Consider the following 26,600-nt stretch of genomic DNA (forward strand, 5'->3'; position numbering starts at 1 on the left):
AACACCCTGGTCTTGATTCCTCCAAATTCCTACCTGACACCATTAGTTTTAATTTTTTAAAAAGTTCATTTAAGTACAAAATCCTGTGCATGATTTTTCCGGAGTCTTTCCTGAACAGCGGCGACATTTGTGGGGTTTCCTCAGTCTCACAAATCCTTCAGCCTGTGGCTATCCCTTACAGAAACTGGAGTTTGACTTTCTGGCAGCTCCAAAAATCCTCATTTTCCCCCAGAAGTGAGGCAGGCAAGAGCAGGAATTCCCATGGAGAAGCGGCCTGGATTTGGGGAGCCTGCAGGATGTGTGAGGGAGGCTTTGCTCTCATTCCTCACCCAATTTCCCACCCACCACCTGCAGCCAAACAGCACAAAGAGCTCTGCAGAATTCCTGCTGCCACATTTTTCCCTCAGAAAACACTGTTTTGTCAAAATTTCCCCCCTGTATGAATAATATTTGATGGAGAAGCTGTGAAAGATTCATGTCAACTTGTTTCCTTTCAATAATGTCAAAACACTTGGTTTGGATGTTCTTGTTTAGTTTTGACTTTTATTATTCTAATGTGGAAGTGATTTTTTACTTTAAACATTCATCAGGAGGAATGTTCCAATCTTATTGAAGTAACGTGTTTTGATATTTTTGAATCACTCTTTTTTTTTTATGGAACGTTTGCCCTGCTAAATATTTCATGGATTTTACTCCCTATGCAAAGAAATGCAGGAACCAGGGGATTTTTCTCAGGTCAGAAAATGGAATTTCCTAATAAATTCCATTTCCTGGCCTCTGTAAGGTGATGAAACCTGTGAGCTGTGCCTGCTGCTAACAAGGAGACAGTGGGAATTGGGAGCTCTAATCCCTCATTTTTCTCCCATTTTTAACCCCCTGATTTGAGCTGGGATCGTGCAGAGCGACAGGAAAGGATGAGGAGGGAGGAGACCCTTCAGTGTTGTTATTCTCCTTCAGCCAAGGGTCAAAATGCTCTGATTTTACCTCACTTGGCTGCATTTTTTCTGAGCTCCTGATGCCCTCAGCACATCCTGCTTTCACTGATGCTGCACATTCCCCATTCCCTTTGGAATTACAGCTCTGGAACTTTGGCTTCTGCCACAGCTGGAGCTGCTCGGTGCAGAATTCCAGTGATGGACCCAAGCTCAGGGAAACATTTGGGGCTGGCTCTGGGGTTTTGGCATCTCTGACCTTGTGGGGAAGCTCCCATGGGCTGCCATGGGTCAGGCTGTGACCGTGTGTGGAGGAGTTTTGGGGCTGCCACAATGGGAATTCTTTGTGTTTGTAGGAGTTTTGGGGCTGCCACAATGGGAATTTTTTGTGTTGGGAGGAATTCCAGGGCTGCCACAATGGGAATTTTTTATGTCCATTTCTGGAGGAGTTTTGGGGCTGTGAAAACGGGAATTTTTTGAGAGTTTCAGGGCTGCTGCAATGGGAATTTTCTTGTGTCCATTTCTGGACTGCCACGTTTCTGGGGCTGCCACAACTGGAATATTTGTGTCTGTGTGTGGAGTTTTGGGGCTGCCACAATGGGAATGTTTTGGTACAGGATGGGCTGGGAGGTGAATCCACACTCGCTCCATGTTGTGAGGGATGGCTGGAGCGAGGTGCATTGGTGTTCCAGAATCATGGAATGGTTTGATCAGACCTCAAAGCCCATCCCAATCCATGGGCAGGGACACCTCCCACTATCCCAGGGTGGCCTGGGACACTCCCAGGGATGGGGAATCCTCACCAAATACCAGCAACCGGAGGGATCCCAGGATATCCAGCAGCTCCCTCCCCAGGCACTCAGTGCTGCTGCCCCAGTGACAGCAGGGCTGGGGACACTGGGGACACTGGGGACACTGGGGACAGGCCCCTGCAGCTCCCAGGGCCATCACTGGCACTTGCTAACTGCATTCCAGGGTGTGGGAAGGGAAGGGGTAACAGCCATGGATGTTTTGAGTGGCAGCAGGGAGCGTCCCTGGCCCCCCAGGCCCTGTCAGACACGCTGATAAATGTTCCAAATCTGCTCCCTCCCATCCCAGCTCGTTGCTATTCCTCGAGTTTCAAGCTGAATTTTCATTTCATGCTAGGCACTGTTGGCCTTGTGCATTTTTTGGGGGGGAGAAATGAACAGTTCAGTGCAGCTTTAACGCCCAAAATTTTCATTTTCCAGCCCTAATATGCCAGTGCAACTTCTAAACAGTTGGATTTAGAAACTGTGCAGGAAGATCCGTAAATCCTGGCAAAGTGCTTTCACTCAGAGGCAAAAAAATGCAGCTTTTTTCATGAAAACTTTTAATATTAATTTATGTTAAGTTATTTTGGGGATGCTTCATTAGCTAGCAGTGAGTTTTCAGCTCAAGATGCAGCAGAAGCTCTGTGCCGTGTAACTTCTGCTCAAAATACACCTGGATCTGGAGTTGCCTGGAGCCAGAATAATAATGAGGGTGCCTTGTTGTTATTCCAGCCAAATTGGGATATTAAAGGGAGTCGTGCAAATCTCAGCTTCCATGATTTGCCTCTGTAAAGGAAGTGTCATAAATGAGATTTCCAATTTGGTGCAAGAAATTGGAAGCGGGGAGGAAAAGACAGCGAGACTGATCAGAGATGATAGGGATAAAAACAAGAGGATTGGGAGAGGAGTGTGGAGCAGATAAAAAATGTGGGAACACAAAGGGGGAATGAAGGAATGAAGTTTTTGGAGCAGGGAGCCCTTTGGAAATGGGATTGGAGGGAGCAGGAGATAACAGGAAATTGTGTCTAGGGTTTATTTGGAGTCAAAATTCCCATGTGGAGAGGGATTAAATGAGTATATGTGTGGGGACAAGGCAGGAATGGGGATGGAATTGGGGTAGGGAGGGAAGGAGAGGGGACAATCCAGCAAATTCCCTCTGTGTCCCTGTGCCAGGGAGCTGATCGTTGGTCCTGCCTGGCGAGATGTGGGCCCCTGAATTCAGAAATTCCTGGAGCAGATGCAGAGCAGGAGCTGCTTTGGATACCTGTTTTTCATTTATTCCCTGTATTTTATTTTTGTTTTCATTTCAGCTGGGATTGTCACAGAATCTTGGAATGGTTTGGGTTGGGAGGAACATTAAAGCATGAGCAGGGACACCTTCCACTATCCCAGGTTGTTCTTGTCCAGTCTGGCCTTGGACACTTCCAGGGATCCAGGGGCAGCCACAGCTTCTCTGGGAATTCTATTCCAGCCTCTCCTAACCCTCACAGGGAACAATTCCTTCCTGATATTTAACCCAAATCCCCCTTCCCTCTCCTAAAGCCCTGGATTGAAGACTGGGAAGCTGTCAGGAGAGATTTTTAGGAGAAAATTGGGGTTGGGACGCCACAACCTGGTGTGGGCTGCACCAGCTGGGCCTCAGCCCCTTCCCCACACCCAAGTTCTGTGTTCTTTCTTCCAGCCCCTTCCCCACACCAAAATGCTGTGTTCTTTCTTCCAGCCCCTTCCCCACACCGAAATGCTGTGTTCTTTTTTCCAGAGATCGACCAGGGCAGCTGTGGCGATCCCGGGATCCCCGCCTTCGGCCGCAGAGAAGGCTCCACCTTCCGCCACGGGGACACTCTGCACTTCGAGTGCCAGCCCGCCTTCGAGCTGAAGGGCCACAAAAGCATAACCTGCCAAAAGAGCAGCCAGTGGTCTGCTCAGAAACCTGTGTGTGTTTGTAAGTGGGTCAGGAGCTCCCGAGCAGCAGCCTGTGTCCTTGGAGGGGACCCCGCGGTGGTGGCAGAGGTGGCTCCTGCCCAGGGATGCCTTCACCCAGCTTGAGGAGAGCTTTGGGCTCTTCCCTGGGCAGAGCAGGGGGAGATTTGGGCTGTGCTGGGCTCTCCCTGCTCTGCCCCCAGGGAAAATCAGTCCTTGGTGGCTGTGGCACAGACAAATCTTTAAATTCAAGATTTAAAGCTGGATTCTGGTTTTGGCTCCTCATTTTTCCCTCATGATTCGACGCTCTCCAGGCTCCCTCCTGCTGGGCCCCAGTTTTGTGTTCCTTGCCCAAGTTCTCAGCAGGTTTGGGATGTTCTGCTCTCCATGGTGACTCAGGATCACATTTTGGGATGGAAATGGGAGTTACTGCACAGTCCCTGTGGGGTTTAATGCTCTTGGTGTTCTCTGTAGAGATGTTGGGCACTTTGCTTTATTGTCCTGACAGGACCTTCCTTGCAGGGACAGCTGGCTTTGGACACTGCCACAGCTCCCAGCAGGAACTCTGTTTTCCCCTGTTGGTGATAACCTCACTCTTCTTTTAATCTCCTTTGTTGCTTCGTTGGCTCTGTTAAAATCTGGGCCTTGGACTAGGGGAGTGAGACTGAGCCTGGAAAAAAACAGGAGAGGAAAATCCAGATGAGGGAGGGGAGAATGGAGAGGGAGAAAGCAGAAATGTTGTTTTCAGATTCCAGTGGAAATGTGGTGTGGCGGGAGCTGATCCATGACAAGGATGGAGCTTGGAGGGATAAAAAACCAGATGCTGCAGAGCTGGATGAGGGTCTGGAGGAGCTGGGAGAGAACTGGGGGTCATGGAGAAGGGGGAAAACCAGTTTGAAGTCAGTGCCTTTCTTTTCCAACACTGATTTAAGCTTGGAGAAATGCCTGGGGGAAGAAAGCAATTCCTTGTGAGTCCAGCCTTTTCCTGGTGCCATCCCTCCCTTCCTGTTTGGTTTTTCCTTTGTAAGCAAATCAGCTGGAGGTGCTGTTGAGGAAATACTAGAGTTTTTCCTGATTATCTGGGAGGTGGGAAGCGTCAGACTGGTTGTGTGCTGTTTTTTTCTTTTAATTTCCTGGAATTTCAGGTGACTTTGGACAACTTGGTGTGGCTGAGGCTTGTACTGAAAGGTTGGAGTGAGAGTCAAACCTGTGGTTTGTGCTCAGGGCAACTGAGCTGGGTCATAGCAGAATAGAAAGGAGAGTTTTTAGTAAAATAGGGTTATTGGTATTGATCAAATCAAACCACATTCATGCAAAGCATGAATCTTCCAGTTAAAATAATTCCAGTGTGATCTGTTCTCTGTGGCTCTTGGGATATTTACATCTCAACAAGGCAACGTGCAGGCAGTGGGAAAAGTATCTCACAGGCCCCTCTAGACCTTAATTCCTGATTTACTGTGGAGCAGGAGAGGTGACAAGACAAAATGTGTCTGAATTCCAGGTGAGAAATGTTGGGATGTGAGGGGGGGAAATGAGGGAACCCCGTTTGTGAGCTGCTGGTTGGGATTGTGGGAACAATCCAGTGCCTCTGGTGGGTGACAGAGACAGCTAGAGATGGAGCTGGGATTTGGGGAGAAGGGGCTGGGGATCTGGGGTTGGGGGCAGGAGTTTGGGAGCAGGAGTTGGGGAACAGGAGTTTGGGAACAGAAGTTTGGGAGCTGGGCTTTGGGAGCAGGGGTTTGGATCTGGGATTTTGGGGAGCAGGAGTTTGGGAGCAGGGGTTTGGAGCAGGGGTTTGGATCTGGGATTTTGGGGAGCAGGAGTTTGGGAGCAGGGGTTGGGAGCTGGAAATTGAGAGCTGAGATTTGGGGAGCAGGAGTTTGGGAGCAGGGGTTTGGAGCAGGGGTTTGGATCTGGGATTTTGAGGAGCAGGGGTTGGGAGCAAGCAGGATTTCTTGGGAAGGGCTCATTTCCTGGGGTTTCCGTGGCAAAGCAGCACAAACCATTCCTGCAACCCCTCTGTTGATGCCATGGGCCCCAAATTCCCGCCTGGCTTTGTGATCCCAGATCTCCCTCCTTAGCCTCCGTTGCCACCATGTCCCTGAGCCACCCACGGGGACACTGGGGACTCTGCAAAGCCTCTCAGGTGTGGGGTTCCTGCACCCACCCCAGCAAGGTGTCCCTGGCCTTTGGAGGTGCTCAGGGGGATTCCCAGGTCCCTCTGGATCCTGGGAATCTGCAGCCCTGGCCTTGGGGTGTGCTGAGCTGGGGTTTGTTCTGGGTGTTCTGGGTGGCTCCTGTGAAATCTGGGGGCCTGGGAGTTTGCTTCTGCCAAATTTGGGGGTCTGGGGTTTTGTTCCTGTAGGATTTGGGGGTCTGGTTGTTTTTTGGGTGTCTGGGGTTATGTTGTCTTTAAATATGGGGGTCTGGGTGTTTGCTTCTGTAAAATGTCAGTGCCTGGGTGTCTGTTCCTGTACAATTTGGGTGTCTGGGTGTTTATTTCTGTACAATTTGGGTGTCTGGGTGTCTGTCTCTGTGGGGTTGAGGTATCTCTTCCTGTACAATCTGAATGTCTAGTGGCTGTTTCTGTGCAATTGTGTGTATCTGGGTGTTTGTTCCTGTTCCATTTGGGTGTTTATTTCTGTACTGTCTGGTGTCTGGGTGTCTGTTTCTGTTCAATGTGGGTGTCTGGGTGTTTATTTCTGTACAATTTGAGTGCCTGGGTGTCTGCTACTGTTCAGTTTGGGTGTCTGAATGTTTATTTCTGTTCAGTTTGGGTGTTTTTTCTGTACAATTTGAGTGTCTGGCTTTAGGTGATGGCTGAACCTCTCTCTGTCCTGCACCATCCTGCACTGCTTGAATCAGCTCTGTAGTTCTGTTGTCTTTAAAAATGGCATTTCCAGGATTGGGTCTGTCTGTCACAGGCCAGGGCAGTTCCACACCCAGAACTCAATTTTGTTCAGTTTGTTCCCTTTTCTCAGCAAAATGGGCTCGGGGGGCTGGTGGGGAGGGGTGCACTGGATAAATATCCCTGAAAGAAAACTCTTGTGCTCCCTCAGCTGAGGTTTGTGCTCCAATCTGGGGATAGAATATTCCAGCTGAAATTTCCTGGGGCTGAGGAGATTATTCAGAGAAATAGAGAATCAGCTCTGTAATTTCAGTTCTCACTCCGCTGACACTGAGGATGGAGGGTGTGGTGAGGGAGAGGAATATTCCAGAGCTGCCAAAACCTCCAAATCCAGGCTGGGAATTCCTGTTCAAAATATCCTCATGTGCAGCAGAGAAAAGAAAGCCCTCATTTTCTGATTTTATATACATTAGGAGGCTCCCAAAATTTGCTTCACAAGGTTTATTTGACAGAAAGAGCAGGGCCCTGGTGCTCATGGGGTGGTTCTGCAGCAAGGAAGTCTTACAAGGATCTTTGTTCTTCCTTTCCCTGCTCCTCCTGCCTTTCCCAAGTTTTCATCCTTCAGTTTTCTCCGGGTGCTTGAGCCGTGCCCGACAGTGCCGTCCTGTTCCGTGGGGTTTGGCTGTGGCACCAGGAGTGACAATAAATGCCATTGTCACCATCTCGGGCAGCAGAGGTTTGGGTGCCCTCTGCCACTTCTGGGAGAGTCATTCTGGGAATTTCTGCTGCAGGTTCTGTTTGTTGGGATCAGGCTTGGAAAATCCAGGTTTTCTGGACCCGTCTCGTATTTGGCAAGGAAATAAATGGTGGGGGAGTAAAAGGAGCCCACGGGGGTTGGGTTGGTTGGTGTCACTCAGCAGAGTTTTGGGATTAATGTGATCATTCCTAGGAATGTTTGAATGGATTGGGAACAAACACATTAATTTCTGGAGATGCTTGGGTTTGAGATTAATGTGGTAAATCCTGGGAATGCTTGAATGGGTTTGGAATAAATCTGTTCATTCCTGGGAATGTTTGATTTGGTTTGGAATAAATCTGTTCATTCCTGGGAATGTTTGATTGGGTTTGGAATAAATCTGTTCATTCCTGGGAATGTTTGATTGGGTTTGGGATTAATGTGGTCATTCTTGGGAGTGTTTGAATGGAACACATTCATTTCTGGAAATGTTTGATGGGGTTTGGGATAAATGTGGTCGTAACTGGGAATGTTTGAATGGCTTGAGGATAAACATGTTCATTCCTACAAATGTTTGAATGGACTGGGAACAAATGTATTCATTCCTGGCAATGTTTGATTCCTCTTTGGGATAAATCTATTCATTCCTGGGAGTGTTTGGGTTTGGGGCTAAAGGTGTTCATTCCTAGTTGTTTTTGAGTGGATTGGGGACAAATGTGTTCATCCCTGGGAATGTGTGAGTGGATTTGAGATAAACCTGTTCATTCCTGGGAATATTTAAATGGATTGAGAACAAATGTGTTCATGGATTGAGGATAAATGTATTCATTGCTGGGTATATTTCAATGGATTTGGGATAAATGTGTTCATGAACATTCCAGTTATTCCTGCCAGAAAAGTGCCACAGGGCACAGGTGGCTGCCCAAAAGTGTCCCCCTTGCCTCTGGTGGAGCACCCATCACATCCCAGGTGGATCCCTTCCAGGCTGGGATGGGCCCTGCACTTGTTGGGAGTCCCTGAGGATCCATTCTCACCTTCTCCCTGCCCTTGATCCAAGGGGTTTGGAGCAGCAAATCCCTGGGGAAAAGCTCCTTGTGGCCCTGAGCAGAGATCCAGCCTGTCCTGGCAGGGAGGGGAGCATGAACTGCAGGCAGGATTCCCCTGATCCCAGACCCATGTGGGATCTGGAGCTGCTCTTCACAGCCTTGTTCCACGTTCCCAGCCCTGTGAGGCCCTTTCCTTCCTCCCTTCCTTTCCCAGCCCTTGTTCTGCAGCTCTGCCCCAGCAGAGAATGAGATTTCAGTGTTTGCTCAAGAGCTGTGCTGGGCAGGAATCATTCCAGCACCTTCCCAGTGCCAGGGAATTGCCTTGGAATTGTACCCCATGAGCTCCTCAGCCTGTTTGTTTTGTTTGTTGTTGTTTTTGTGGGTTTTTTCCTTGTTTGTTTGTTTGGGTTTTTTCATTGTGGGTTTGTTTTTGGTTTGTTTTTGTTTTTTTGTGCAACCTGCATGAAAATTTTCCATTTCCTTCCTATAACTGTCTGAGGGCTCTTCCCTGGGAGATGTCCCAAATCAGCTGCACACCTTTTCCAGCTTGTCCCTCGAGCTGGGAACTTCCCAAGGTGTCCATATCCAAGGAAAGCTGGCATCCCCCGGGTCAAACCAGAGCCCGTTTGCTCCTCAGTATCACTTTCTCACTGAGTTCTTACTCATGGTTGTAGAGCCAGGAGAAGGATCCTCCCTGAGAGAGCTGGGAATTCTCTGGGTTTATCAGGAATTTGGGGGGTTTTGGGGAGCAGAGGGTGGCAGTGGTGGCTGTGACCCAGCAGGTGTGACCAGCTCTGTCCTGATGGAGGCAGCCCCTCCTGGCTGTGCCCACTCTGGGGGCTCCCAGCTGCAATCCCAGGAGGCTGCAGCTCCTTGGGGTTGTTTCCATGCTGGCATTTCCTGACTGGACCTGTGGATCTGCTCCCCCGGGGGAGTTCTGCTCCAGATGAGCAGTCCTGGCCCCATTTCCCTGTTCCCCATTTTCCCTGTTTCCCTGCTCCTGATAGGAATTGCTCAGCAGGGCAGGTTCCATGGGTTTCTCCTCTTCACACATGCCTGGGGTGACACTGGCTTTGTCAGGGGGTTGTGTCTGTCCCCTCCCCATGTCACAAAGACGGGGATGTGGGGTCTGGTGCCGTCATCCATCTGCACCTTGGAGAACTTCCCTTGTTATTCCTGCCTTATTTACCCCTTCCCACATGGGGTGGGGGTTTGAGGAAGCTGCAATGGGACATTCCCACTTCTGGGGCAGAGTCTGATGGGGCTGAGTTTGTTTTTTGGGATATTTCTGTTGCTCTCTATGAGCAGAGCTTGAGGTGTGGCCCAAGCTGGCCATGCTCAGGGGAGCAGCTGCACTCACCCCACAGGCTTTGGGGTGTCCAGGGGGGCCAGCACTCACCCCTCGTGCACTTGTGGGGTTGGGAATGTGTGGGGCAGTCCCATCCCAGGCTGCAGCACTTGGCAGAGGAGGGAGGAGTTGCCAAACCCCACAGAGCAGCACAGGAGAGGTGAACAATAGCACCACAAGGCTTCTTAGGACCAAAACTTCCACTTCTTGTGGCCACTGCAAAAATTCCCAAGGGAGACTGCTGGGAGAGGAAGAGTTCTGTTGGAAATCACGGGAACCTGGGAGAGGATCTTGGTGCAGAAGCCTTGGAGCACATCCCAGGAGCAGATGGCTGCAGGATCCCTGGCAAGAGCCAGGCCAGCCCTGTCCCAGTGTGGATCAGCAGCTCCCAGTAAGTTTTAAAAAACTTCAGCTTTTTCCCAATGCCAAGCCCTGCTCCTGCTGGAGTGGGTGGCACTGAAACCTGCTCTTCCCTGCACATCTATTTTAAATTCAGTGATATTTTCCTCAAGATTTGGTTCCCAAAACCTGGTTTTTATTCTTCTCCTCATACCTGTGGTTCAACCCACTTGCCCTGTGGTTCCACAGCGTTTTCAGGAGGAAAAGGCACCAAGAGATGCAGATTTTTATTTTTTTTTTCCCCTTGGAATAACACATAGAGAAAGAGGAAAATACAAAATGTAAAGCACTTTGCTACCCAGCTGGAGCAATGCCCTGAGCTTCCAGCACTGTCAGCTCTTCCCAAGTCAGGAATGCTGGGCATTAACCAGGATCCTGCTGAGCTCCTGTTTTTCCAGTCTATCACCAAGTTCTGCCTAGAGGAGGGATTTCTGGAGAAAAGGAAATGCAGGGTAGAAAATCCACTCCTGTCTCCCAGCTCTCTCCCCAGAGGTCAGAGTCTGTGGGAGTAGGATCTAAAAACTGAGAGGAAAGTCAGGAATTTTGGATTGTTTCCATGGTAACTGCAATTACTCCAGTGATTCCTTGCTTGGTTTCCAGCTCCTGACTCTGATGCCTTTCCTGGTCCCACGGTGTGACCTCTTCTTGGGATCAGCCCTGGATTCTCCTGCAGGATCAGCAGGGATGGAGTGTCTGGAGCCAGGAACAGGAGAAGAGAGGTGGTCTCTCTTCTTTTGAAGAGGAGGCAGGGTCTGGGGGAGGCAGGGTCTGGGGAAGGCAGGATAGAAGAGAAAAAACAACTTGGGGAGAGAGGAGAGGAGAGAGGGGAGGAGGAGAGGAGAGGAGAGGAGAGGAGAGGAGAGGAGAGGAGAGGAGAGGAGAGGAGAGGAGAGGAGAGGAGAGGAGAGGAGAGGAGAGGAGAGGAGAGGAGAGGAGAGGAGAGGAGAGGAGAGGAGAGGAGAGGAGAGGAGAGGAGAGGAGAGGAGAGGAGAGGAGAGGAGAGGAGAGGAGAGGAGAGGAGAGGAGAGGAGAGGAGAGGAGAGGAGAGGAGAGGAGAGGAGAGGAGAGGAGAGGAGAGGAGAGGAGAGGAGAGGAGAGGAGAGGAGAGGAGAGGAGAGGAGAGGAGAGGAGAGGAGAGGAGAGGAGAGGAGAGGAGAGGAGAGGAGAGGAGAGGAGAGGAGAGGAGAGGAGAGGAGAGGAGAGGAGAGGAGAGGAGAGGAGAGGAGAGGAGAGGAGAGGAGAGGAGAGGAGAGGAGAGAAGAGAAGAGAAGAGAAGAGAAGAGAAGAGAAGAGAAGAGAAGAGAAGAGAAGAGAAGAGAAGAGAAGAGAAGAGAAGAGAAGAGAAGAGAAGAGAAGAGAACTCCATCCATGTCCCTCTCTTAAGGGAAGAACCAAGGATCTGCTCCTTCATTGTTTCTCTGCCTAAAGCAAGGCAGGATCCTGATGATGCTTGTGATCAGTTGAACAAATCACTGGGCTGGTTCATTCATGACGTGCTCTCACTGCTATGTGTCTGCTGTGATTTATTCTGTATTTAATAAAGGCATTTTTCTCATTGCCTTGGCAGTACTTGGGCAGCAATTGTTGAGAAATAAGACAATTATTGACAAATATAACGATTATTGACAGAATCAGCTTTATAAACATGCCCCTGTGCTGTGCACATCATGGAATGGCCTCTCCTGGCATTTAACAAGGGTAATAAATGTTAATTGCAGGCAGAGCAGCTCCCAGGCCGGTGCTGATGGACAGCTGCAGGCAGCAGGGCTGGCCTCTGCCATGTTGGGAATGACTCCTGCTGCTGAGGGCTCTTTGGGATGCTCCAGCAGCACCAGACAGGTGGAGCTGGGCTGTCTCCCACCTTTCCTGCTGCCATCATCTTCCTCCTGACAGCCTGGCCCTGCCTGTGACATGTTGTTAAACAGCTCCTGCTTTATCCCAGTGTCCAGGGAGGCTGGCATGGATCCAGTGCCAGAGCTGAAATCTCCTTCTGCTGTGAAGAAAAACTCCTTCCACAGTGAGGAAAAACCTCCTCTGCTTCAGAAGATGAAGAAAATCATCATCTCACAGACACCATGGTCTTGTTCATGAACCTTGTGGCTTCCTGGGCTGGATGTTCCCCTCTGGAATGTGATTCCAGCTCCTCTCTCCATCAAATTGAGATTTTTCCCAGCCACAGCTTGTGCCAGTGGCCTTGGTCCTCCAGCTCCAACTCGCTTTTCTCCTCACTGATCTTATGGAAAATCAAAATCTTCATTTACTTCCCTGCAGTGGAGACTCTTGGATGTTGTTTTTTTTATCAGCTCCTCTTTAATCTGTCATTTTGTTTTATCTGGCAAAGGTTAATTTTATATTCTCCCCTCGCTCTGCTCCTCTCCCCTTTGTCAGCAAGTCCTTTGTTGTTTTATTTTCTGATCTGGTGACTGCACCTCTCTCTTGCTGGGCTGCTGGAGGTCCTGGCTGAATGCTAATTCACCCCCTTGGATTTAAAAATGTAGAGGAGACACCTCATCCCTGCTGCTGAGATGTTTCCCTGGGTGCGAATGCATTTATTTTCAATTTTCCTGAGGCAGATTACACCGTGCTTATGCTGACAGAATTATTTGACAGCATCCCCTGATATTTCAGTGTCTGGTAGAGAGAGAGCCCAAAAAATCCTGAGGAGGTTTTGCAGTTTGTTTTCTCTTTAATCTGCTCTCTTTGTGGCTGAGAGCAGGGAATGGATTGTGCAGCTCCATGGCCTTGATAACGTCACAGGAACATCCGAATTATTTGATCCGAGCCCATTAAGTGGTGAGGGGAGACAGAGGGAAAATAACAGAGGGAGGCAGAGCAGTGATCCAAATAATTGTCTAAGTGCCAACCCCAAGCCAGGCTCATCCTCTGTGCCAGGAATTAGGGAGATGGATGTTCCCAATAATGGGTTTTACCAAGGGTGGCGGTGGGGAAAAAGGATGAGCAAAGCATCCATACATAAAATATCCCAAAGTCTGGGCAGGTAGCACTTCAAAGGCAGCCTTGCCTTCCCAAATTAATGGGCCTTGGCAGCTGCAGCCAGGGATAGATTGAACCCCTGGAGAGCTGGAGGGTTTTTCATGCACGCTCTTCTCCTCAGCTTCGTTTTAAGCCTGGTTTTAATTATCTCCGTGGCAATGGCAGCCAGGTTGGGTGGCTCTCTTTGGGAACCAGAAAAAGTCGGGGGTTTATTTGTGGTGGGAAGAGTTTCCCCTCCACCAGGGCTGCAGATCCCTCCGGTTTGTCCCAACCCCCTTGGGCACTTGGGGATGTTCTTGGGCTGTTCCACTGAGCATCCTGCATCTGCCAGTGCTCAGCCAGGTGTAAACGACTTCCCAAGGACACAAATTAACTCACAGCTCCTTCTCCAAAGGCTCCATTTGTTGTTGGATCCCCGAAGACATTCCCTGTGGGAAGGGCGTGGTGTGGATGGAAGGAGTTTGGTGAATGCAGTGGGTGAATCTGGAGAAGAGCAAGGGGGAAAAATGAATTCGGCAGTTGGAAAGGGCAGCTGAAATGGCAGATTTTATTGTCAGCAAGCCCCAAGGAGTCTGCAACACCCTGGGAATGGATTTGTCACCTGTGGGTGACAGAGCTGAGCCAGGGACAGCAGCAGGGGAGGCTGGAGCAGTGCCTGGAGTGACTGAGCTGCTTTCTTGCTCCAGCTTCTGTGGGATGTGCTGGGCTGTGGCCACAGCAAAAAGTGTTGAGGCAAAACTGGACTTGTTTCGTGCTGGATTTATTTTGCACCAGCTCAAGTCACCCACTGCATTCTTGGGAGGCTTTCCTGAGGGATGTGCAGGAGAATTCACCTGGAAAATGCTTGATCCCACCTAAGAGGCATTTTCCTCCTGCTGTTAAAGAAAGCTGGAAGGGACTGGAAAATGGCAAATCCACCTAAAGTCCTGAAGAACAGGCATTTTTCTTATCCCAATAATAAAAGATTCTGATTTAGTGGTGACCAAAAGATTCTGATTCAGGGGTGACCAAAAAATTCTGATTCAGTGGTGACCAAAAGGTTCTAATTCAGGGGTGACCAAAAAGTTCTGATTCAGGGGTGACCAAAAAGTTCTGATTCAGTGGTGACCAAAAGATTCTGATTCAGGGGTGACCAAAAAGTTCTGATTCAGGGGTGACCAAAAGGTTCTGATTCAGGGGTGACCAAAAGCTTCCCTGCTGCTCCTGTGAGGGTGGTAATTAAAGAATTAATGGGAAAGAACTAACGGAAGATCCAGAGTGGTGTTTTCCCCTCTTGGTTTTCAGTCCATGTGAAATGTCTGATATTTATATGATGGCAGGCGTTCTGTCAGTGGGCTCTGGCAGCCTGGGAATCACTTCTTCCTCCTGCAGATAAATCCCAGAGTGGAGCACTGCTGGGGCGGTCTGGGAGCAGGAATTGGTGGGAGTGTCCCAGCTGAGGGGATGAGGGCAGGGATGGCCGTGGGGCCGTGGGACTGATGTCTCTTTCCCTTTGCAGTTTCCTGCTTTTTCAACTTCACCAGCCCGTCGGGGATCGTGCTGTCCCCAAACTACCCCGAGGAGTACGGGAGCAGCCTGCACTGCGTGTGGCTCATCATCGCCAACCCCGAGAGCAGGATCCACCTGGCCTTCAATGACTTCGATGTGGAGCCCCAGTTCGACTTCCTGGCCGTCAAGGACGGGGGCACGGCCGAGTCACCGGTGCTGGGCACCTTCTCAGGGAGCCACATCCCCTCCTCACTGACCAGCAGCGGCCATGTGGCCAGGCTGGAGTTCCAGACTGACCACTCCATGGAGAAGAGAGGCTTCAACATCACCTTCACCAGTGAGTGGGATGCTTTGGGGACTCCTAAAAACAGAGGCCAGACAGAATCCAGGGAATAAAAAGCAGTTCTATTTATTGAGGGGTCTTCAGGGACATTTCAGGCAGACAAAGCCCCCCAGGGGCTGCACCCAAAATGGACCACGGGTCAGGGGTTTCACACTTTTATAAGTTTGGGCCATTTGCATATTGGGGTTAATCTCCCAATTCCAGCTTCAGGTAATGAAGTCATTTCCCCCAAGTTTGCTGCCCCCAACTCCCTTTTGTTTCCATCTCTGGGGGCCTGAGGCAGTGAGGTGTCCTTGATTGCCAGGGCTGGAGAGGAATTGCTGTGTCTGACCCAAATGGGAAAGCAGCAGCTCACACTGTGTGTGGAGTTTGGAGTTACACACTAAAGAACTGCAGGGTTACAAATGCATGAAAAATAGAAAAGCTGAAATCCTGAGTCATCAAGTGTCCCACCCTTCCTTCTGCCCGGGTTTTAAACTCTAAATTCATGTTGGAAACTGCAGAGATGGATCTTGCTAAAGCTGTTGGAATTCAAAAGTAAACCTGAAAATTGAGGATTAATTTGGATTTGCAGTTGGGTAATGGAGAATTGGTGGCAAGTTTAGAGCTCGTGGCACAGATTCTTTCTGGCTGTGAAGTTGAAGTGTTGTCCACAAAAAAACCCAGTTTGGTCCCGGATTATCTGTTCATGGAAGCCAGGATTCGGGTTCTTCCCTCAGGGTTTGCTGGAGAAAGATTTTGGCCAAGTGTGTAGTGATGGGATGAGGGGAATGACCTGAAATTGGATATTGGGATGAAATTTTTCCCTGTGAGGGTGGGGAGGGGCTGGGATGGGCTTCCCAGGAATCTGTGGCTGCCACCCTTGTATGCTGACAGCCAGAGATGCAAAACTTTGGAGAAAAAGGCAAATGTAGCCCTGTCTTGTGTTAGAAAGCCTTGACATTTCCAGAGAGAGATTTGGCTCCATGTTAAGTCCACTCCTCAAATCCCTACGGTAATTTTATCATATTGTTCTGTAATTTTCCAAAGAGCCTTATTAAACCTCTTCAGCAGAGCTTTGTTAGGCTGTGCCTTCGGTGGCAAAGATAAATTAATGGCCTTTCCAGCCCTGTTTGCTGAGCCTTTATTTAAAGAAAAAAAAATCAAAAAATCAAAAAATCAGAGGGCTTAAGGAAGCATTTGCCAAGCTCCATCAGGCTGAGGACTCCTCAGAGGAGGGGATTTGGGTGAGGTTTGGGTTTGGGTTTGGGGGTGCCACAGAGGCAGGACTGTGGGTGGCACCTCAAGAACACTGCTGGTTGGAAGCTGGGACTGTCCCTTGCATGGGGACATTTTTCAGGCACACTTTCAGGACATTTTTCAGGTTTTTCAGTGCTGGGAATGACTCAGGAATGAGTTAATGTGTTCTGACCGCTTCGAGTCCTGCACTGAGCCTTTCCCAGCCAGGTTTAAGTATTTAAGTCCTCTTTAAATTTAACGTGGTATTTTCTAGTTGTCCTCTGGTGCTCTGGTTTGTGTCACAGTTAACTTGTGGAGAATTCAGTCAGTGGACAAGGAGGGTAACATGATTGCTTTTCACCATTATACAGAGGTATTTTCAAGTGTTCAGTTAAGGCCTATAATATTGTATATTCACCTCACTATTTCCATAAGCTGTGCAGTACATATTTGAACTAGTAGATTACATTAAACTAACAAACAGCTAAATAAAGGTATATATGATATTACAGCCAACCACTGTTACCACTGGAGATGAATAGATCACACGGACACAGGTCGAGGTGTGGTGAAAAGAAGAGAAAGTTCATTTTTCCTCCCAGCATTTATAGGTTTCTAACCCCAGCCAGGGATGGGATGGTCAGGATAACACTTTCCCCCTGCACTGGCCATGAGAAATGCCCATCACAAGACGTGGAACAGAAAGAATGTACACATATCTATGTTTACAGTCACTGTCCTGGGAAAGTCCTTAGAAAACCATGTTAGCAAGCTCAGAAGCTGAGTTTTCAGGGCGACAAACCACTTATGATCAATGCAAAAACCAATATATAAATGCAAAAGCCAATATCATATTGCAGTCCTTTTTTCAGCACGAGGATAAAGTTGTGTGTTTTTTTACGGGAGGAGTGATCAAGGGCTGGAAATATCCCGATTCCCCTGTTTTCTTCTTCTCTTTCCCTCCTCCGCTCCTCCTGCCAGCGTTCCGGCACAACGAGTGTCCGGACCCCGGCGTGCCGGTGAACGGGAAGCGCTTTGGGGACAGCCTGCAGCTGGGCAGCTCCGTGTCCTTCCTGTGTGACGAGGGCTTCATCCGCACCCACGGCGCCGAGACCGTCACCTGTGTCCTGCAGGAGGGCAACGTGGTGTGGGACAACGCCGTGCTGCGCTGTGAAGGTGATCCCACCCGCCGTGCCTTGGGGTGGCAGGGTGTTAAAGATCCCCTTTTGCCTCTTCCCATGGCCGGGGACACTTCCATGAGCCCTGTGCTCCTGTCCAGCCTGGCCTTGGGCGCTCCCAGGGATCCAGGGGCGGCCTCAGCTTCTCTGGGAATTCCATGCCAGCTCCTCCCCACCCTCACAGCCAGGAATCCCTTCTGAATATCCCCAGATCTCCCCTTTCCAAGTTCTAAGCCATTCCCTGTGTCCTGTGCCTCCATCCCTTCTCCCAAGTACATCTCCAGCTCTTCTGGAGCCCATTTAGGCACTGGAAGGAGCTTTGAGCTCTCCCTGGAGCTTCTTTTCTCCAGGTGAACATTCCCAGCCTACTGAGAGAGAGAACCTTCTCCTTTTTCTCTTCTTTTTCTCCTCTTTTTCTCTTCTCTTCTCTTCTCTTCTCTTCTCTTCTCTTCTCTTCTCTTCTCTTCTCTTCTCTTCTCTTCTCTTCTCTTCTCTTCTCTTCTCTTCTCTTCTCTTCTCTTCTCTTCTCTTCTATTCTCTTCTCTTCCTCTTCCTCTTCCTCTTCCTCTTCCTCTTCCTCTTCCTCTTCCTCTTCCTCTTCCTCTCCCTCTCCCTCTCCCTCTCCCTCTCCCTCTCCCTCTCCCTCTCCCTCTCCCTCTCCCTCTCCCTCTTCCTCTCCCTCCTCCTCCTCCTCTCCCTCCTCCTCTCCCTCTTCTCCAGGTGAACATTTTTGCAGGGACTGGGATTTCTGGGGGAATTTTGCATCCTTTTGGGATCCAGAATCAGGGTTCTGCCTGTCAGGGTCTCACTCCCACATTCCATAATGTCCAGCCAACACCTTCCAGGATCTCCCACACTTCTGGAAGGTGCTGTCTGCACAGAGGAGTTTGCTGGGGAGGAAGTTTCAGCTCAAATATTCCTGAGCTCTGTTTATTTTCCGATTGTTTTGGTACGAAATGAACACTGGGGAGTATTTTTATTGTATTTATTTGAGGATCAGTTTGCAACAGGTGTTTTTCTAATAATAATAATAATAATAAAGGGTTCTGGTTTAGTGATGACTCAAAGCTTCCCTGCTGCTCCTGTCGGGGAGGGAATGAAACAACAGGGAATGGAGGAGCCAGGGTGATGTTTTCCCATGCTGGTTTTTGATCCCTGTAAAATATCTGATATTGATATGATGGCAGAAGTTTGTCGGTGGGTTCTGGCAGCTGAGAGGCAGAAATTCTGCATTTCCATCTCCTGGCCACAACAGCCAACCCTGCCATGGTGGGAGCTGGGCTGATTTAAAGGCTTTAATTCAGATTTCAAAGCTTTCTTAGGACTTTTAAGCCTCTCCTCTGGAAAAGGGAAGTGAAGAAGGAGCTCATTAGGACTGAAAATCTCCCTGTATGCTGTGTTCTCAGGGAAGTGATGCCTTGCTCTGGTATTTTCAGCAATTTGAATAACAAGTGCTGAGCTCTTGAGAAACAGCCCTGGAATATTGAGAAATAATTGGAGTAATTGGCCCTGCATTGCCTGGGCAGCAGGAATTGCACGATCCTGGCCATTGTCTTTGGGGTGGAAGGAAGGAACCAATTGTCTTCGACAGCTTTTGTAGAATAAAAAAGCTCTTTTTGTATTCTTAAATAATTTTACTCTTGACAAAATACAGGTTTAATTCAGGGCTCCTGTTACTTTCAAAGCAGTTGAAAGTACTTTAGCCTTTAGCCTTTAAGCTTACTTTAGCCTTTAAATTGACATATTTTTAAGTATGGAAGGGAAACATATATTAAATAGTACATTCTTAATAAACTTTTATGTTTGATAACCTTCTGCCTTCTCCTCCTGATCACTCTGGTGATTTCTTTGACTCACCCTTCAGTCTGGACATTTTAATTACCCTTTTTAAGCAAAGAGAAAAGCCCAGAGATCTAAAGTCCTGCTCAGCACTTGAAAAAATTAATGGGAATGAAGGAGACAGAGAAAAGGGTGGAAATCCTGACAGGGGACGATGCAGCTTTGGGGCAGAAAGGAAAAATAATTGCTTTGGAGTCAGCTGAGATCAAATGACTTTCATCTGCCGCCCTTCAGAGCAGCAGGGGAGCTTTGGGGCTGGCACTCCACTGGGGTACAGTGACATTGGGGCTGGCCCTGGGTCCCTTCTTGGAGGACAAACCCTGGCAGTTCCTGAGGGCTGTGGGATTTTTGTGCCTCTGAGCCCTCAGACCCAGCTTCCTTTGCTCAGAAAACGCAACTGGGGACCGTGGTGTGGAATTCCTGCCCTGCTCTGGTGATGTCCCTCGTGGTAGCAAAGCCATGACTCAATTAGCAGGGCTGGGAGAGATTTTCTGGCACCTGAAATGCCAAGTGACCTTGCAGTTTCCTCTGCTTTTATATCCAATCGTTATTTTACACCCGGTCCGCTCCGAGCAGGGCCCAATGTCAGCCCTGCCAGCTCCCAGGGGGACAGTGTCTGCATTTGGAGCTGAAAAGGCAATTTCTGAGCAGTTTGGTTTTCCATCTGGCTCTGGTGATTTTTAACTCGTGGGAGGAGGGAAATGCAAGGAAGGGGTTTCACAGGGGGGGACATCTCGGGGTGCTGCAGCTCCGTGACGTTTTTCACCCTGATTTCAAAGATGCTGCTCTCAGGGATGTGGTTTAGTGGTGGCATTGGCAGTGTTGGGCTGGATGAGCCTGAAGGTCTTTCCTAGCCTGGATAATTGTGTGATTTGTGTCCTTTTTGTGTCCCCAGCACCCTGTGGGGGCCACCTGACGTCACCCAGCGGAACCATCCTGTCCCCAGGCTGGCCTGGCTTCTACAAGGACTCGCTGAGCTGTGCCTGGGTCATCGAGGCCCAGCCAGGCTACCCCATCAAGATCACCTTTGACAGGTGCTCAGCAGCACGGGCAGCCCCCAGATCCCCTGGGTTTGGGTGCTTCTGGTGGTTCCAGGTGCAGCCAGGGGAAGGGAATCAGCTGCTCCACGTCCTGTCTGGCTCTGAGGTTCTCCCCTCTCCCCTTTCCCATTTCTGAGCTCCTGGCAGGGAATTAAATCCCACCCAGCACTGGGGAAGGAAAGGTGGGAATGGTTCTGTCTGAACCACTCCTGCTTGCTTTCAGGGGTGTTTTAGACACAGTTTTGGGGGCTGAGCTCCCACAGACTCCTCGGGTGGGGGGAGCAGTAGGAGATGCTGAGTTTTTTGGCTTCCCCTGGATTTCCTGGCTGAGGAGGGCTGTGCTCTGCTGGCTATGTGGGGAGACTTGTTCAGGGGGCACAAGGATGAGGATGGATATAGATCCAGATATCCTGAGCTGCTGTTTGGATTCCTGGCAGTGCCAAGAATACCCCAGAGAGCAGAAAGGAGCTGCCCCTGCCACCGCTGTGGCATTTGGGGCTCCATGGCTCTTTCAGCCCTGTTTCATTTGCTGCCTCAGCACCTGGGCAACGTTTGAGGGCTGGAGAAGCTCCCAGCCTGGTGGGGGTCATCAGGTGAAGAGGTGAAGGATCACAAAAAACCCCCAAACACGTGAGGTGCCCTCAGTGAGACACTCAGAAAGGACCCACCTGGTGGTTCCAGGAGTGAAATGAGGACAGAAGGAGAAGTTCTGGGGGTTCAGTTTCCTCGTGTCCCTTCCAGGTTCAAGACAGAGGTGAATTATGACACTCTGGAGGTGCGGGATGGCCGGTCCTACTCCTCACCCCTTATTGGGGTCTACGACGGCACCCAGGTGCCCCAGTTCCTGATCAGCACCAGCAACCACCTCTACCTCCTGTTCACCACCGACAAGAGCCACTCTGACATCGGCTTCCAGATCCGATATGAAAGTAAGGACACGTTGTTCATGGAATTCCCTGGAATTCCCTGGAATTCCCCGGTCTCCAGCAGCACCTTGGCCTGGCTTAGTGCCACCTGGGTCTCTTTTTCCTGGTTCCAGGCAGTTCACACTGCTCAAGGACTGGGCAGTGGGAAGCTGCTGCCAGTGGAGGAGCAGTTTCTGCTTTTCCTGGTGTCCCAGAATGGTTTGGCTTGGACAGAAACTTAAAACCCATGGGTAGGGACAGCTCCCGCTATCCCAGGCTGCTCCAAGCACTGTCCAAGCTGGCCTTGGACACTTCCAGGGGTGAGCTTCTCTGGGAAAACCTTCCCAGCCCCTCCCCAGCCTCACAGGGAAGAACTCCTTCCCAATATCCCACCCAAATCTCCCCTTTTGCAGTCTGAAGCCATTCCTCCTCTGGTTGTTTGTAGAAGCTTTTATTTTTATTTTATCATCTGCAGAATATTCTTGATTTTAGGAGGCAGAGCTGAGCTCACAGATTTGGAATATCCAGAGTTAGATCCCACAGGGGTCGTGGAGTCCAGCTCCTGGCCCTGCACAGGACAGGCCCAAGAATCCCATACCAGCTCCCATCTCCATTTCCTCCTCTCACCTTGGGGATTTTCCTCTCTCCATTTCCTCCTCTCACTTTGAGGATTTTCCTCTCTCCATCCTCTCACTTTGAGGGTTTTCCTCTCTCCATCCTCTCACTTTGGGGATTTTCCTCTCTCCATCCTCTCACTTTGGGGATTTTCCTCTCTCCATTTCCTCCTCTCACTTTGAGGATTTTCCTCTCTCCATCCTCTCACTTTGAGGATTTTCCTCTCTCCATCCTCTCACTTTGGGGATTTTCCTCTCTCCATTTCCTCCTCTCACTTTGAGGATTTTCCTCTCTCCATCCTCTCACTTTGAGGATTTTCCTCTCTCCATCCTCTCACTTTGGGGATTTTCCTCTCTCCATTTCCTCCTCTCACTTTGAGGATTTTCCTCTCTCCATCCTCTCACTTTGAGGATTTTCCTCTCTCCATCCTCTCATTTTGGGGATTTTCCTCTCTCCATCCTCTCACTTTGGGGATTTTCCTCTCTCCATTTTCTCCCCTCCCTTGGGGGAATTCCTTCTCTCCGTCCCCTCATTTTGGGGAATTTCCTCTCCATCCTTTCACTTTGAGGCTTTTCCTCTCCCCATTTCCTCCTCTCACTTGGAGGTTTTTCCTGTCTCCATCCCCTCCCTTGGGGAGTTCCCTCTCTCCCTTTCACACTCTGACTCTGTGGGTATCCAGCAGGGTGTGGAAGGGTGGTGTGGGAGGGCTGTGCTCCCCCTGGGCTGCAGGGTGCCCTGGCTGAGGGCTGTGCCCCTGTCCCCAGCTGTGAAGCTGCAGTCCGACCACTGCCTGGACCCGGGGATCCCGGTGAACGGGCAGCGCCACGGGAACGATTTCTACGTGGGAGCGCTGGTGACGTTCAGCTGTGACCCCGGCTACACCCTGAGCGACAGCGAGGCCCTGGAGTGCGAGCCCAACTTCCAGTGGAGCCGGCCCCTGCCCAGCTGCGAGGGTGAGGAAACCTCTGCACACCCTTGCCGTGCACAGCCACTGCCAAAGCAGCACCTGGAGAGCTCCCAGTGCCATTCAATCCATGGATTTTGTTGGGTTGATGGATGGGTTTAGTTGGTCAAACTCAACAGTTGGGGTTGATTGGATTTTAGGTTGATCAGCCTCTTTGGTTGATTGAAAATGAGATTGGTCTCATTTTCCTGGGCTGGGTTTTGGTTTTCCTTTTTCCTCCCGGCTTGTGAAAGATTCTGGATTATTGAATTCTTTTGCTCCTTTTTTTTTTTTTTGGTGTTTTTAGCTCTCTGTGGGGGCTACATCCGTGGCTCCAGTGGCACCATCCTCTCCCCAGGCTTCCCTGATTTTTATCCCAACAACCTGAACTGCACGTGGACGATAGAAACATCCCATGGGAAAGGTGAGACACCTTGGGTGTGCTTGGAGAGGACTGAGGGTGGCGGGCAGTGGGAGAGAAACTTTTCCCTCTGGGATCCAAGAGTTCCTCTCAGGAATTCTATTGTCCCTGGACAAGATCCGGAGGGTTTTGATGTCTCCTCTTCATCCTTTTAAAGTGGAGAAGGGAAAATCCTTCTCATCAAATGGGGCCTGTGCTCTGTGTTATCTCCTGTTCCAGACCTTTGTGGCTCTATCCTGAAAGTCAGGATGTGGCTGGATATAGATCCAGATATCCTGAAAATCATTCCCTGGGTGCTGTCTCTGTCACAGAGGGATCTGTCCATCCTGAGGGAGTTATGGAGGTGTTCAGCTCCTTCCCTCCAAGGTTTTTGGAAACATCTCCCACATGGTCAATGCACGAGTCCTGGAATTGCCCCAGCTGCTCTAACAATTATTTCCCTCTGACACTTTATGGACTCCCAGGCTATACAAATGGAGTTTAAAAGCAGCTGACTTTTAAAGGTATTTAAATGCCTAAAGAGAGGCCATTATTTTTAATCTCACTGCTTCAAAGTGATTTCTTTCCCCTCTAATTTGTTTTGCTGTTTTTTCTGCAGAGAAGGGGGGTGGAAATTAAAAGCCCAGCCCTGTGTTTCCAGAGATGTTCTGTGCCACAGTAAATTGCAGAGCAGAACAAAGGTTTAATTGGTCACAAATCCTTTAAAATGAGTTCATAATTAGCCCTTTTTGCTACAGTTCCACAGTGCTGGAGGAGCCTCATGCTGGAGGAGCCTCATGCCCTCTGCTTGGAGTTTTTACCTTACGAAACTTGGAGTTTGGGCATGTTCTCCAGGATAACTGAATTATCCTAGTGCTGATTCCAGAGGAGTGATGTTATTTCTGTTCCTTAGGCTGGGTTTGCTAAAGCTCAGGGTATAAATTTGCTGTCGGGGGAGAGTTAAAGTGATTTTGCATTCCCCACATCCCACTTCTCAGGTCAGGACTATTTCTGGTTTGTGCTTTTGGTAGGAGTAGCAAACATTTGGAAACTCTTGGAAGTTTCCTGCTTTTGTGGAATTTTGCAGGGGGGAAAGAGCAAAACTAAAATGTTCACTATAGAATGGATATAAAGAAGTAATTATGAAAGTCAGCCCTAAGCTTTGGGTCATCAAAATCCTTCTGGGACACTGAAGGGCAGTGGGGTGCTGCAGAGGGATAAAGGTTGGGATGATCCCATGATTCCTTCATTCCCAGTCCCATGGGAAATGCTCCTCATTGGTTTCCAGCCTCTCTGACCTTCACTTCTGGGAAGGGAATTGCTGTGTGTGAGCAGCAAACCTTCAGGAAGCACTTGGAGAAAGCCAGGGATGAATACATGGAATATTCACCTGGAATTTGATGTTGTGGGGTTGGATATTGGATCTCCAGAGCTTTTCTTGATCTCCAGGATGGCCTCATCCTGATCTCCAGAAATAAATAGGGAATTAATGGACTCTTCCTCTGGGATTTATTTGCAGGTTTCCTGCTGATTCTTTGGGATGCTGTATTTTGGGAATGGTGGGATGCAGATCCAACCCTTGGGGTGTGAATTATTGGCTTAAATTAAATAACCTGGTCAGGCCAAGCAGGGATCTCTCCCAAAGCTCAGTTTCCATCCTGGAGGAGTCTGTGTCTCTCCAGAGGGGTTCTGAACCAGATAAATCCCAATCCCACACGAACAGGGCCTCGGGAGCCTGCCCTGGATGCTCCAAGAGCTGGCAGATCAGGATGGGAAAATCCATCTATATGCAAAGAGGCTTTTTATTGCTTGGCATCTCCTTGCCTTGTTAAGTCGGTGTGACAATGCTGTGACAAAGTTCCTGAGCTCAGATCCTGCCTGCCTCTGCTCTCACTGCCGTTTTCTGTTGATTTTTTTTTTTTTCCCTAGTTTTATTTCCAAGCTGGAATTATTTTCCAGAGAATAAGTGTTTCTAATGGTGTTTGAATTCCAGCATGAAAAATCACCTCGCTGGAGGCTCCTGCAGGAGCCTGAAGTGCTTCCCATTGTGTGTCTGGAGGTGTGAAGGGGACTTTAAGTAATCCATTACTCCTCTCTGGCTCATTTACAAATGCAGCAAGGTCACAGCCTTCTCCCCAAATGTTTCAAATCCTTCACATTGAATTTAGGAGGAAGAGGCAAAATAGTTTTGCTGGTTTTGGCCAGGATTTCTGTGGCTGGAGCTGTTGTGGGGCTTATTTTGGGCAAGAAAAGGTGGATAAAAGTAGGGCTTTTCTTGGATCAAGCTGGTCCAGGGGAAGGTGTCCCTTCCCATGGTAGGGGTATGGAATAAGACAATTTTTAAGGTCATTCCCACCCAAATCATTCCATGATTCATGATCCATGACTCTCTGATTCAGTGCAATGTAGGAAGGTCCTTGCAGCTGCACCACTGACACACTTCTGGAAAAACCTCCCTGACCTTGAGGCTGGGCTTAAATCCTATTTTTCTAGGCAGGAATTCCTTTTGGAACATGATTGTTTTCCAGCCCTCCCAGCCCCAGCCCTGCTGCTCTTGCTCTCCATTTAAAAGCCAACACTTCTATAATAAAAGGCTCCCTCAGCCAGTGCTCTGTCCCTGGAGCAGATTTGTGTCAGCCCTGACAAGGACACAAGAATCCGATATTTCCAGGGCCTGTCCCTGCTCTGGGGCTGGTACCACACCCAGGCTTTAGAGTTCTTATCTATTTCATTTCTAACATAACAAAATCCTTGATTTCAGTGTGATTTCCCCGTGCTGTCGGTGGGGAGCAGGGCTTGGGCACTGGGAATGCTGTGGGGTGACTCCTCCTGTGCTTTCCCCCCCTCTGCAGGTGTGTTCTTCACCTTCCACACGTTCCACCTGGAGAATGGCCACGATTACCTGCTGATCACCGAGAACTCCAGCTTTGCCCAGCCCCTGAAGCAGCTGACAGGGTCCCAGCTGCCAGCCCCGCTCAGTGCAGGGCTCTTCGGGAACTTCTCAGCCCAGATCCGCTTCATCTCCGACTTCTCCATGTCCTATGAGGGCTTTAACATCACCTTCTCAGGTAAGAACAGCTGTCCAAAGCCTTCCCCTTCCCTTCCCTTCCCTTCCCTTCCCTTCCCTTCCCTTCCCTTCCCTTCCCTTCCCTTCCCTTCCCTTCCCTTCCCTTCCCTTCCCTTCCCTTCCCTTCCCTTCCCTTCCCTTCCCTTCCCTTCCCTTCCCTTCCCTTCCCTTCCCTTCCCTTCCCTTCCCTTCCCTTCCCTTCCCTTCCCTTCCCTTCCCTTCCCTTCCCTTCCCTTCCCTTCCCTTCCCTTCCCTTCCCTTCCCTTCCCTTCCCTTCCCTTCCCCCCCACCCAATCCTCCACTATCCCAGATTTCTCCAGCCTGGCCTTGGACACTTACAGGGATGGGCCACCCCTTCTCTGGGGTGCCAGGGCCCCCCAGTAAAATCCTGGGAATAATTTTCCATTAATTTGGGTCACTCCTTTTGTCACCCAGTAAATTATTAAACCCCAGTGTGTCCCAAGAATTTTTCCCTGTGTGTCCCAAGAATTTTTCCCAGTGTGTCCCAAGAAATATTCCCCTTGCAGCCCCCATATAGCCAGGGTGAACA

At 49.6% G+C, this 26,600-nt stretch overlaps 1 protein-coding gene across 4 annotated transcripts in view; it reads left to right on the forward strand.

Moving 5' to 3' along the window:
* The window catches only part of CSMD2 (CUB and Sushi multiple domains 2), a 274,223-nt gene that overhangs the window by 154,715 nt on the left and 92,908 nt on the right, over positions 1 to 26,600 (forward strand). For 3 of the 4 annotated variants that reach the window (XM_086863203.1, XM_086863204.1, XM_086863205.1), the window contains 8 exons: positions 3,483 to 3,665; positions 14,513 to 14,839; positions 17,045 to 17,239; positions 19,976 to 20,114; positions 20,862 to 21,049; positions 22,405 to 22,593; positions 22,891 to 23,007; positions 25,836 to 26,051. In XM_086863203.1, coding sequence (XP_086719329.1) covers positions 3,483 to 3,665; positions 14,513 to 14,839; positions 17,045 to 17,239; positions 19,976 to 20,114; positions 20,862 to 21,049; positions 22,405 to 22,593; positions 22,891 to 23,007; positions 25,836 to 26,051 — 1,554 coding nt within the window. The remainder of the gene's footprint in view (positions 1 to 3,482; positions 3,666 to 14,512; positions 14,840 to 17,044; positions 17,240 to 19,975; positions 20,115 to 20,861; positions 21,050 to 22,404; positions 22,594 to 22,890; positions 23,008 to 25,835; positions 26,052 to 26,600) is intronic. The other variant, XM_086863206.1, reaches the window with a different exon arrangement.

Source organism: Cyanistes caeruleus, chromosome 26 (assembly GCF_971803275.1).
Source record: "Cyanistes caeruleus chromosome 26, bCyaCae1.hap1.1, whole genome shotgun sequence".
In the NCBI taxonomy this organism is placed as follows: Eukaryota; Metazoa; Chordata; class Aves; order Passeriformes; family Paridae; genus Cyanistes; species Cyanistes caeruleus.